Raw genomic sequence first — 12,282 nt, 5'->3', positions numbered from 1 at the left:
ACAGGCGACTTCCTTCCTTCCTAGAGACCAGAAGGGGATGAGGGGACCGCTAAGGGAGGCCTTCCTAGAGTGGGAGGCCTGCCCTCCAGCTGTCGAGCCATCCCCAGGAGGTGGAGGACCCGAGGCCAGGCCTGGGCTTGGGCTGCATTTCCCTCTGGCCCAGCCACCCCCACACCAGCCCCGCTCACGCCTCCTCCCTGGGCTTGTTTTCCAGCAAACTGAAGTTCCTTCTGCCCAGATACCCAGAGAGGCCTCTGCTTGCTCCCTGAGCATCCTTTCCTACCGCCCTGGAAGATTCCTGCCAAGACCCTAAGGTAGTGGTCAGTGATCATAGGCCCTGACAACGCCCACAGGGTGGTTTCAAGTTCCCCTTTGGCACAAGACACCTTAAATGAACGCTGGACGTGGCAGACGACGGGAGGCGCTTCCTGGAGCTGCGGCTGGCCAGGACTGGGACGGTCTGTGTGCGGCACCTGAGCCACCAGGGGGCGCCCGACTCTGACCAACCTTCCCTGACTGGGAGACTCCAATGGGGGCTCAGGAAGGAGCCTTCTTTATCTTCTTTCTTTTTTACCCCTTTCCCACCGCCCCCCCCCCGCCCCGATGAGCCTTCTTTTCAAACCATCCAAGGCGATTCTAATGCAGTCATCCCTCTGCCCCTACCCCTCGCTCCCACGTCCTACACACACACTCCCCCACACATCCCCACCCCTTTGGGACTCCTGGGGTCCTCCATCAAAATGCAAGAGGGCTTTTGAGAGGGCTTGGGCAGTACTGTGGTGTGCAGCCATGATGACCCATGTCTCCATCTCTCCACTTCTCTCTCGGCTGGGCTTTACTACATAAGCGTCAACATTTTGCGGAATCCTCACTGCAGTTGGACATAGCTATTATTATTTCCCCTGCTTTATAGATGAGGAAACTGTGGGTCACAGAAGACAAGGGGCTGAGCAGGACTGCAGGCCAGGAAGACCTAACCTCAGAGTTTGGGCTCTTTCTTTTACCATATGCTGCTCAGGGAAGGTTCTGGAAGTCTGCTTTAGAAATTCAGGGTTTGTCCTAGAAGGTCTTTGATCTGCCCCACCAGAACTGAAGCCCTGTGGCTGCCCCCCAAGAGGTTTTAGAGAAACTGTGTGTGTGAGAGAGAGAGACAGGACCCCCAGCCTCTCTTGCCCCCTTTGGCCAGTCCCTCAACCAGGGCCCACAAGCAGACACCGCAGCCCCACCGCAGCCCACGAGCAGATGCAGGTTTATTATTCCACAGACCGCAGCATCCTGAACCGTCACCCCAAACACCAGCTCTAAAAGTAGGCCTGGGAGCTCTGGTGCCTGCAGGCTTGCCCCCAGCCCTGGGCCAGACCAAAACTCGGGCCGTGGTCTCAGAGCTGAGGCCCGGGGCCCACTGGCCCTAGCAGCACCCCCAGCCCAGCCGTCATTTCTTTGGAGTCCAGAAAAGCCCACACACAGATGCAGAGCCTCGGGCCGGCTGAGGACGGGGGAATCTGCGGGCTCCCCTCCAGAGAAATGCAGTCCCAGATTCCAACCACCCCGTGCAACGTCAGGACCCCTCAAAACAGCCAGTGTGGGGCTGGAGGAAGCTTCCCAAATACTGAGGGGCAGAGGCACAACCGACCTCTCATCAGAAGCAAACTCGAGGTTCGACCACGGCACCGAAGCCCCAAGTCCACAAAGGCTGTGGAGCGGCCGAGGCAGTTCTGCTTGGACACCACTGCCACAATCCTCCCTGGGTTTGGAGGGGCCTAGAAGCCTTTCCCTCTGTCCTCCCAGGTGCAGGTCCCTGCGAGCCCTCGGCTTGCACCCGGCCCCCCAAGCACAAGGGAGCGGAGGCCTGGGGTGGCTCAGAACATCTGTAATGAGCTACATGCAAATACCATCTTCTGCCAAGCAAGACAAGGGGCTTAGTATCGAACAGACCGCACCCACCGGGGCCCCCAGACTTGCTCTCCTCTCCCCGGGAAAGCCTGTCTCCGGCACCTGCCCCAGAGTCCGCCCCGGGAAATCTGCCTGGGCTTCCAAGGCCCACTCTCCCCTGAGCTGGCGATGGGCCCTGGTGAAGGAAGCGGCACACCAATTCACAGGGTGCCCCGCTAGATTTATCGTGGCAGCCCCGGGGCTCCTGGAGGGTGAGCCTTAGCACTCTGAGCACACTGGAAGCCTGAACGCAATGCCAGCCTCAGGCTCAGGCATGCCAGAGAACAGGGGCCATCCTAACTGCCCCTATGCCCGCTTCCCACCCCCACCCCGGCGCCACCTGGTCAGCGGCCTCCCGGCTAACGGCTCCAGTGCCTTGCGTCTCCCCATCCTCTACGGGTCCAGCAGGGAAGCTAGCTGGACCGGTGGGAGGAGACAGGAGCACCGTATCCCGGGGTTCTCGAACCGAGCGTGTCTGTTTCCTCTGTTGTCATCCAGAACGTCTGTAAGCAAGGGACAGAGTGGGTGCTGCGTGGAGACCACGGAAGGCAGGGCCTCTGCTCTGTGGGCAGCTCTCTGGCTCGCCCACCACAGGGATCTGCTGCAAGTTAAAACAAAGCAGGGGAGGGGTGGAAGGAGAGGGGCTGGGAGTTATATTACTGTCCTGGTTCAGTGATTTCTCCCAAAACACACGAAAGCTCAGGGAAGGGGGACCCCGGCAGCAAGGCGAGGGAATGGATGAGGACGAGGGACAGGAGCGCTCAAGAGACCGGGGCTCCTCCTTCGAGGCCTCCCCCGCCACAGGCACGGAGCTCCTGGAGGATCCCCAGCACATTCTGTTCCTCTGGGCACCACTGGCACCCAGCATAGGCGCCACGGGAGGCCTCCAAAGTGTACGTGGTGTGCCCGTGAGCTGGATCCCGGGGCTCCAGGTCCAGAGTCCAGTCCTCCTTGGCCACCCTGCCTGGCAGCGCAGAAAGACGGGTCCTCACATCCTCAGCAGGAACTCCTCTGCAGAGAGACAGCAAGAGGGTCAGGCGAGAGAGGGAGGGAGGGAGGAAGTGCTAACTTGCCTGGTACGCTCTTCCCTGCCCTCCTCCTCCTCACTGCCTTCCACCCTTCAGGTCACAAGCTGTCAGTCCCTGCAGCCATCATTCCCAGATCCCCTGTAAAATGAGGCCCCTGCAGAGCTCAGCACTCACCCCCCAGGGCAGCACCTACCAGGCTAATGTCGTCACCGGCTATTTGCAGGGTGACTGGACAGGGATTTTCTTCTCCTCCTCTCCTGGGACGGAGTAGGAACCTCCAGCCCACACTAAGCTAGGATCAAGGGAGGGGGTCTTTGGTTGGGAGCAGGGCAAGAGGCAGAAACTCTGTTAGCATCACCAAGCACAGGCTTTATGGTGTAAAGGCTGGTCCCAGCAGCTGAAGATTTTATTTGTGGTGTGAGTACTTCACCCTGAGACTCATGAGGGCCACTTTCCGTCAGGCCAGCCCAGCCAACCTCCTTTTCCCAGGACCTTACCAAGCCCTCCCAGCTGCATCGTGGGGAAACAACTGACAGCAGTGGGGGGCGGGGGGGGGTGTTTCTAGAAAGGAGGACTGGGGGATGGGGAGGCTGGGGGCGGAGGGATTACAGACTGAAGCGGGCAAGAGAGAAAGGGAGGGCAGAGAGAAGGGGGCCTGCCCATGCCAGGCAAGCTCCGTGAGACTGTGAGGGTCTGGGGAGAGAGTCAAGAACTGTTTTGCCTGACATCCGGATGTCTGACTTGTGCCTGTAAGTTAAGGGCTTACTTTCATCTTCACCCTGTTTCTTAGGGCAGGAGTGTGTCCCTCCTGGATCTCTAAATCCCAGCAGAGAAGTGGCCCAGTAAATGGTGATACATTAATGAACAAGCGAGTGAGTGAAACCCCCAGTGCTCACCTGACAGGGAGCAGGTGCTCTGCACGTGTTGAGATAACGAGGTGTGTGTGTGTGTGTGTGTGTGTGTGTGTGTTGTATTGGGGAAGGCACCATCTATCAAATCCACACTCTACGTCCCTGCCTCTGTTGGGGGATGGGCCTCAATGAGCCGCAGGACAGATGCCCAGTAGGCAACTTCCCTCCTCCATCACCCTGGTGCCGAGAGCTCTCCACAGGCTCCCACCCCCTGGTAGACCCACCTGTTAGACAAGGGTCAGGTCAGGAGGTGAACGAAGAGGATGGCCAGGCCGATGTTAAGCAGGATCACCATGCAGATGAGGACAGTGTTGGGGACCTGGGAGCAGTGCAGAGAAGCTGCCTGAGTTCCCAAGGCCTCTGAAACACCCCCTGCCCAAGTCCCTACAAAGCTGGACAGAGGAACAGGAACCTTCGGAAGAACCCTCCTCTGAGCACCCTGCATTTTGCTCACTGCTGTGTCGGGCAACTGGACAGCAGACCATCAGGGCTGGAAAGATTCTGGGAAATGATTAACCAAACCATTTAGGGTCCAGGTCGCAAAGCACAACAGTGGGCAGCACTGGAACTGGAAGCCAGGAACACGCCTTCCTTTCTGCGAATCCCCCCTGGGCCGCATCCATGGGTCCTACAGACCTAGCTTCATTCTGGTCCCTGAGTTTGCAGCTCCCAGCCCCTTCTAATAAGCCCTACTGGGCCCTTCCTCCACTGCCAGGAAGCCCTCCCTGCTACACCCTGTAGCAGATGCTGCTGGTGCTCAGCTCAGATACCCCTGGTCCCGCAGATGCACTCACTCCCTGCCCATCCCCAGCTGCCTAGGGCTCCCAGCACCCCCTTCCCCAAAGCACTGCCTCTGACCAGAGGGACCAGAGGAAAAAGCCTGTCCCCTGCCCCAAGGTGCGGGACTCTGCAGTGAAAGTTACCTTCCCCATGCCTCCAGGGATCAGGCTACACTTGACTAAGCCCACATCCCTGCTGGGGATTTCCCTGCCCTATTCTGTGCGCTCACCCTTCCCACCCCCAAATCATCCTCACTGGAATCCCTCCTGGAGCTCAGCCACCCTAGGGGACCCGACGTGGGACACCTCCTTCCGCCACAAGCATCACTCACCTCCTCCACCTCCACCTCGGCCTCCGCTGCCTGCGCCGCCTCCTTCCGAGCCTTCTTCTTGGCCCCCCCCTTGGTCAGCCCTCGGGCCTCGGTCTTGCGGGCCTTGGCCTTGGGCTCGGCTTTGGGGACGATGGGCTTGGGCTCCAGCTTGGCGGGGGAGTTGGGCGCGGGCTCGGGGGCCCGCACTGGGGCGGCGGCCGGCGACGGCGGCGCGGAGTCGGGCCCGGAGGCCTCGGGCTCGGGCTCGTCCTCGAAGGGCGGCGGCGCGGGCGGCGCGGTGCGCACGGCGTAGCTGTGGTAGCCCCGGTACAGCGCCACCTCGGGCTCGCGCGACGGCGCGGGCGGCGGCTGCAGCGCCTCGATGGCCATGTGATCGGTGGCCGGCCGCGCGGGGCTGCGGCGGCCCGCGCCCTCGGCGCCCGGCTCCCCGTTCCAGGCGCCCGGGCTCGCCGGGCGGTCCTTGGTGGCCCCCGGGCGGGGCCGCTTGGGCTGCGGGGGCGTCCCGGCCGGCGACGGGGGGCCGCCCTCGGGCCCGGGGGGCTCGTGCTCGTGCAGCTGCGGGCTCTCGCGGGTCCGCTGCTGGGGGCCCGCGGCCCCTGGGCCCCGCTCCGGGGGCTCGAGCAGGCTCTCCGAGTTCTCCAGGATCTCCTGCAGCAGCCGACGCTTCTGATACTCCGGACCTGCCGGGAACAACCGGCGAGGCTGGCCTCGAACCCCGGTCCCAATAATGATGACCCTGGGCAAGCCATTTAACCCCAGCCTCCTTTATTTACTCAGCCAGCAGCTTCCTACCACCTGGCCTGTGCCCAGCACTGTGCCAAGCAATTTCCAAACAGTAGCTTGTTGAGGTGTTTTAACAACGCTATGAGCTCCGTGCTATTAGCCTCATTTTTACAGATGGAAGAAAGGGAGGCTCGGAGAGGTGGCATCGCTTGCCCCAAGTCACCAGGCTGACAAAGGGCAGAGGCAGGCCCAGACCCAGTCCGAATGGCTCCAGAGTTTATGTTCTTAACTGTGGCACTGGTTTTCCACTCCCTTATCTGAAAAATGGCCTAATCATACCTATTTCACAAATACTAATGCAAGGTTTAATTGAAAAATGCATGTAAAATGCAAAGCTCAGGACCTGGCACAGGTGAAATTGGGGCTGGGAGGTGTCGTTCTTCCTGGGACCAGCAGGGGGAGCGCTGTGATGGGAGGCAACTTACAAGTCTGGGCTCCAAGGTCCCCCAGCCAGTCCCCAGAGGTCTCCTTGCTACAGCCAGAATAACATTCAGAAAATACAAGTTTAATCGTGCCACTTGCCATAAAGCCCTTCAATGTGGAGAACGGTCGCCCACGCCCCGAGCTCCCACTGCTCTGCCCAGGCGCCAAGTTTGTATCTGAGTCAGGGGCTGCAGAATCCTTACTCCGCAGCCGCATTTCCCACCACCTCTGCTGCTTGTTTTACCATCTAGCTTCCTCGCCTGCCACTCCTTTCCGTTTCTGTGCCTTTGCACCCACAGTCCCTTCCTCTTGATGTGCCGGTCCCACACAGCACTACATGGTGCAGTGATTCTCAACGAGTGGCCCCAAACCAGCAGCACTGGCACTTCCCAATCCTTGTTAGAAAATCACATTCATGGGCTCTATTCCAGACCTACCGAATCAAAACCTCGGGGTGGGCCCAGTGTTCTGTGACGTTTGAGACCCACTGATCCGAGGGCAGCCTTCTCTAACACCGCCCCGCCTGGAGATGTAACTCCCTGGGTTATGTGCTCCCTATGAGCTCCCAGAGCCCCCGTTCCAACCACACAGAACGTACGCTGTGTGGAATTTAATCGTGAAAGGGAGACGACAGCCAACACCAACAGTTATTGAGAGCTTGCCATGGACTAGGCCGTGTGCTCTTCACCTGACGTGCATTTAATCTGCTGCCCAAAAAGTATTATTCTTACTCCCATTTTACAGATCAGAAAACAGGTTTACAGAGGTGAAGGAATTGAACAAGGTCTCTGAGCTGGTTAGCAGTGGAGTCAGGACGTGAATACATGCCTCACGCCCTGATATGCTATCTTCAGGATTCAATGCTCCTCTAGATTCTGGATCCCGGCTTTGTACCCCAGAGCCCAGCACAGTGCCTGACACACGGGCAGCACTCGATTAAACTGAAAGTGATGCGCAAGAGTGGGAGGGCTTAACGCCTCCTCCTCCACAGAGACCTCTCCCTTCACCACACTTCATCAGCTCAACTGCCCTGCCTGCAGCAGAGAGAGGAGGCAGCCAGGAGTGGGGCCAATGGGCAGCTGGGAGCCTCTGATTCCCCACCACGATCTCAGCATGAGTCCCCTGGTGTCACTCTATCCCATGCTTTCACAATCCCCCGTTCTTGGACTCACAGACATTTGTGAACCCATCTGGGTATCTCAGCTTTCCAGCAAACAAACAAAAAGAAAAATGGTCCAACCCTGGGGGCCTCCCCTCACCCTGTCCTGCCCGTCCCCTCCCTGGGTGGCCCTACCTGGCTGGTAGAAGTCTGGAGCCAGCTCCCTGGCCAAAGTGCGGGCAATGCTGGACTCCTGGTTGGCAGCCACGGCGGCCTGTTCCGCTGCCTCAGCTTTGGCCTTGGCGTGGCTTGTCCTACGGAGACAATATGGTAGAGACTCAGAATCCCTCCAGAAAACCAGGCCTCTGCCCACAAAAGATAGGCTGGCCAGAGCATTCATTCACTCGGGCTGTCAATGAATATGTATTGAACCCTGTGGCCCAGACTGCTGTGCACTCCCTAGACCATTCCCTCTTCTTTCTGAGCACACAGGCCACATGTCTCTTGCGATCAGTGTGGTCAGGCAACTGAGTTCTGGCCAATGCACTGTGGGAAGACATGACATATGCTGTTTCCAGGCTGGGCCCATGAAAACGTCTTCTGCAATCTACATCCTCTCCTTTTGCCCTGGTGCTGGTTGGATGGAGGAAAAGCCAACACTCCAAAACAGGGAAATTAACTTCTTTTGGGTCCCAGACCCCTTTGGCATCTGGTGATACTTATGGACTCCTCCTCAGAATAATGTTTTAAAATGCATAAAATACATAGGATTACAAAGGGACGCAATTATACTGATACACTGTTACCAAAATACTTAAAGGAACAAATTTGTAATATAATGTCTGGGTCCTTCCTCATTAACACATTGAACAAAATATCTAGCAAGCGTATTAACTACACTCATTTTAAAGTATAGATTAGCATAAAGGGTATTTCAAAGATATCTGCAGTAGGGGCACTGGCTCAGTCAGTGGAGCGTGTGACTCTTGATCTCTGAGTTGTGAGTTCAAGCCCCACACTGGGAGCAGAAATTACTTAAAAAAAAATAAAATCCCTTTTTAAAAGAAGATATCTGCAACAATAATAATGTAATGTGAAAGTATATGTGATTTATACCAGTGACAAAGTCACATATATTTCTTCATTTTTTATTTTTATTTTTGAGACAGAGAGAGTGCAAGAGGAGGAGGGGCAGAGAGAGAGGGAGACACAGAATCGGAAGGAGGCTCCAGGCTCTGAGCTGTCAGCACAGAGCCCAACACGGGACTCACACTCATGGACCATGAGATCATGACCTGAGCCGAAGTCGGATGCTTAACTGACTAAGCCACCCAGGTGCCCCAAGTCACAGATATTTCTAGTACTACTATGGTTTTTTGCCTACCTCCATAATTTGAAGCAAATGCTCAATTTCAGTTAGAAGTTAGTAAAAATAAGATAATTTTCCTCTCTGTTGTAGAAACTTTTGGCACTCTGCCCAGATCCCTTCGCTGGGCAAAGGCACCCACCCCTAGCTCCTGTATAGGCTGCTAATGGCTCATTACTGTCCTAGAAAATTGCACCCAACAGAAGCCACATTGCTCCGGAGGTCAAATGGCCACCCACTCCAACCAAGCGGCTCACAACTAATGACTGATGACACCCACCAGGCCCCTCTTGACCCAGGAGGAACCAACTCTCTGGTAGCCACAGAACACTCCCCCACCCCCTGCCGTGGGGTCAGGCTGAGGCGGGACTGCAGGTAAGATTACATCCTTGTTGGGTTCCCTACCCTACTCTGTTTCTGTCACCCTCCCCTCTCCTGAAAGCATCCCCTCAAAAAATCATCTGCTCATGGGGCACCTGGGTGACTCAGTTGGTTAAGCATCCAACTCTTGATCTCGGTTCAGATCATATCTCACAGTTCTTGAGATGGAGCCCCATGTCGGGCTCGGTGCTGACAGCACAGAGCATGCTTGGGATTCTCTTTTTCCCTTTCCCTGTGCCCCTCCCTGGCTCGCGTATGCACACACGCTCTCTCTCTCAAAATAAATAAACACTTAAAAAAAAATAATCTGCTCAAGAATCCCCACCTCAGATTCTGCTTCTAGGGAATCTCACCTAAGACAGCATCCAGGTTCACAGACTCCCTGAATTCTATCCACAGAACCCGCTGTGAACCCCATGTTAAGAGACACAGTGGAAGGAACCGAGGTCCAGAGATGATTATAGATAATGCGAAGTTCCCTTCCCACAGTCCCACACTGGAATGTGGAACATTTAGCCATTACGTTTAAACATTCAGTGTGGAACATTTAAAGAAGCCTTAAATGTTTATTGTGTTAACACCTGAGATCTGGGAGATGTTCCTTTCAGCTGTTAGTCTAGCCAGAAGCACCTACTAAAATAACAACTCCATTATGGGCCAGACACAGTTCTGAAGGAATTATCAAGATTATCTTATGTAATCATCATGATGCCTTAGGGAGCTGGTGCTGTTATTATTTTTCCTATTTTACAGAAAAGAAAACTGAGGCACAGACAGGTTAAATAATTTGCCCTGGGTCTCAGGGTCATTAAGTGCAGGAGCTAGGAATTTGAACCCAGGCAATAAGGCCCAGTGCTCGTGCTCGAGCACTACTCTGGAACACGTGCCACCCCGGGGCACTAAGGACAGAGACCTGAGGATAAGACCAGCCCTGTCCCTGCCCTCACAGCCAAGTGAGGCAGGAAGGAGGTAAACAAAACAACAAAACGTATTTAATACAATGCAGTTAAATAAAAAGAACTTAACTGCTGTTGTGAGAAGTGCCACGAAGGAAGTGCCATGAAAATATAGAAAAGGTACAGCACATATACTAAAAAAAAAAAAAAAAAATTCTAGAGCAGGAAGACAAATGGATCGGTGACAGATGTGGGACCAGGGAAGGTTTCTTTGAGAATGTGACATTTACTGAGATGAAGAAAAACATAAATTAGACCCATAACAGGAGAGGTGGGCACAACAAGGCAGAAAGAAGAAAGAGCATGTGCAAAGGCCCTGAGAAAGAGGAAGAGCTCAGTGCTTTGGAGAACTAAACAAATGAGTGTCCACATCTGCTGATGAGACACACCTCAGGGAGCTGATGTGTGTCTTTGCATCTCAGTCTCCAGTATATAGAATTGGGCCTGGAATAAGGGAGGACAGGCCCTTTACCTATGTTATCCCCTTCAATCCTCAGAATGTCTGGGAGGTAGTTTTTACTGTTTGCACTTTACACATGGGGAAACTGAGGCTCAGAGAGGTATCTTCTCAAGGATGCAAAATAATAGTTAATACTTACAAAGCATTTACCACATGCCACGGGCTTTATAGAAACCAACTCATTTGATCCCCCAATAACACTGGGTAGCAGATATTAATACCACCACCCCTCTTTACTGAGGAGAAATCCAGGGCACAAGGCTTTAAGGAACTAAGGCAAACTTATACAGCCAGGAAGTGACAGAGGAAGATTTCGAACCGAGACATTCTGGGATCCAGGGTCTGTGCCTTTAACTGCAGGCTGTCCGCTCACCCAGTAGGGAACAGTGGAGTTCAAACCCAGAACCCTGTGATTTCCAAGCCCTGCCCTTGCCACCTTGCCACAATAGCGTTTATACTGACAGGGGCGCCTGGGTGGCTCGGTCGGTTAAGCGTCCGACTTTGGCTCAGGTCATGATCTCGCAGTTTGTGAGCTCAAGCCCCGCATCGGGCTCTGTGCTAACAGCTCAGAGCCTGGAACCTGCTTCAGATTCTGTGTCTCCCTTTCTCTCTGCCCTTCCCCTGCTCACGCTCTGTCTCTGTCTCACAATAACAAATAAACATTTTTTAAAAATTAAAAAAAAAATTCTTTACTGACAAAAGAATACCTAAATATGGGATGTCTGGCTGACTTGGTCAGTAGAGCCGATGACCCTTGATCTCGGGGTTGCGAGTTCGAGCCTCACATTGGGCACAGAGTTTACTTTAAAGAAAATGAACACTTAAATGAACTCACGCATGTGCACAGGTATGCGTGGAGGGGCAGCACAGGGAACGGTCAAGAGCACAGCTTTGGATTCCAGTTCGGATGCTGCCAAGGCTGGGGCTGAAACTTAGGAGGATGCCAAAAACTCAGTAAGCAAGAGAAGACAATGTTTTAAAGCAGTATTTTAAAAGTCAAAAATAATGCCAAAAAATCCTTGATGAACAAGTTGTGAACAAAATTTAGATAAAGACTGGATCAGACCCTGCACTTTGCATGACCTTGATCACTTCACCCTAGTCCTGATCCCACCGTGACTCCAGGACCTTGGGTGAGTTGCTCTGCCTCTCTGTGCCTCAGTTTCTTCATTTGTACAATGGAGATAATAATTTCCCCCTCTTGGAGTTGCTGTGAAAACTCATGATTTAAAAGGCAACATATGAAAGCGTTTAGGCCACGATGTGACTGAGTGGAGGTGGCAGTAATGGTGGTGATGGTGGTGGTGGAGGTGATGGTGGAGGAGGAGGTGATGAAGGAGAAGGAGGGAGATGAGGTTTATGACATCAAAACTGAGTGTGGTACATGCGTATCCCAGGTTCATATTTGCCTGCGCACGAATGCATGTGACTCAAACTCCTAAACTTTCCAGAAACACTTCCCTGGCAACCTGAAACCCCAGGTCGGGGGAGGAGGGAAAGTGCTGGGCAAACCTTCAAACAGAGAAAATGTCCTTTTTTGGTAACGCAAGCTGGATGGTGCTTGCTTGTTTCCTTGGTGCCCTGGGAAGCTGTGCTGCAGGACTCCTCCTAAGGCCAGACAGGCAGCCTGCACATAGAGCCCCAGAAGATCTGGGGAGATCAACCGTGGACACCCCCCAGAGCAGCCACACAGGGGTTGAGAAAGGGGCGGCCACACGGCCCAAGGCAGTGACAGCTGCTGTGTTCACAGGAAGCTCGCTGCTCTTTCCCATGTCCATCAGTCTGGCCGGCTGACCCCCTTGGTCTCTGGTCTCAGGAATGGCTGCCACCCT

General features: G+C 54.6%; 1 protein-coding gene across 1 annotated transcript in view; it reads right to left on the bottom strand.

Moving 5' to 3' along the window:
- Positions 1 to 4,109: 4,109 nt before the first annotated feature.
- JPH2 (junctophilin 2) overlaps positions 4,110 to 12,282 on the bottom strand; it is a 65,879-nt gene continuing 57,706 nt past the window's right edge. The window contains exons 3-5 of the mRNA XM_047069874.1: positions 7,483 to 7,601; positions 4,983 to 5,662; positions 4,110 to 4,190 (exon numbers count right to left, since the gene is read on the bottom strand). Coding sequence (XP_046925830.1) covers positions 4,110 to 4,190; positions 4,983 to 5,662; positions 7,483 to 7,601 — 880 coding nt within the window. The remainder of the gene's footprint in view (positions 4,191 to 4,982; positions 5,663 to 7,482; positions 7,602 to 12,282) is intronic.

Source organism: Lynx rufus, unplaced genomic scaffold, assembly GCF_022079265.1.
Source record: "Lynx rufus isolate CCGP_SWC_20201006 ecotype Redwood Valley unplaced genomic scaffold, mLynRuf1.p SCAF_8, whole genome shotgun sequence".
NCBI lineage: Eukaryota > Metazoa > Chordata > Mammalia > Carnivora > Felidae > Lynx > Lynx rufus.
Note: the sequence above shows the minus strand (reverse complement) of the source record. Positions and strands in the feature narration are given on the sequence as shown.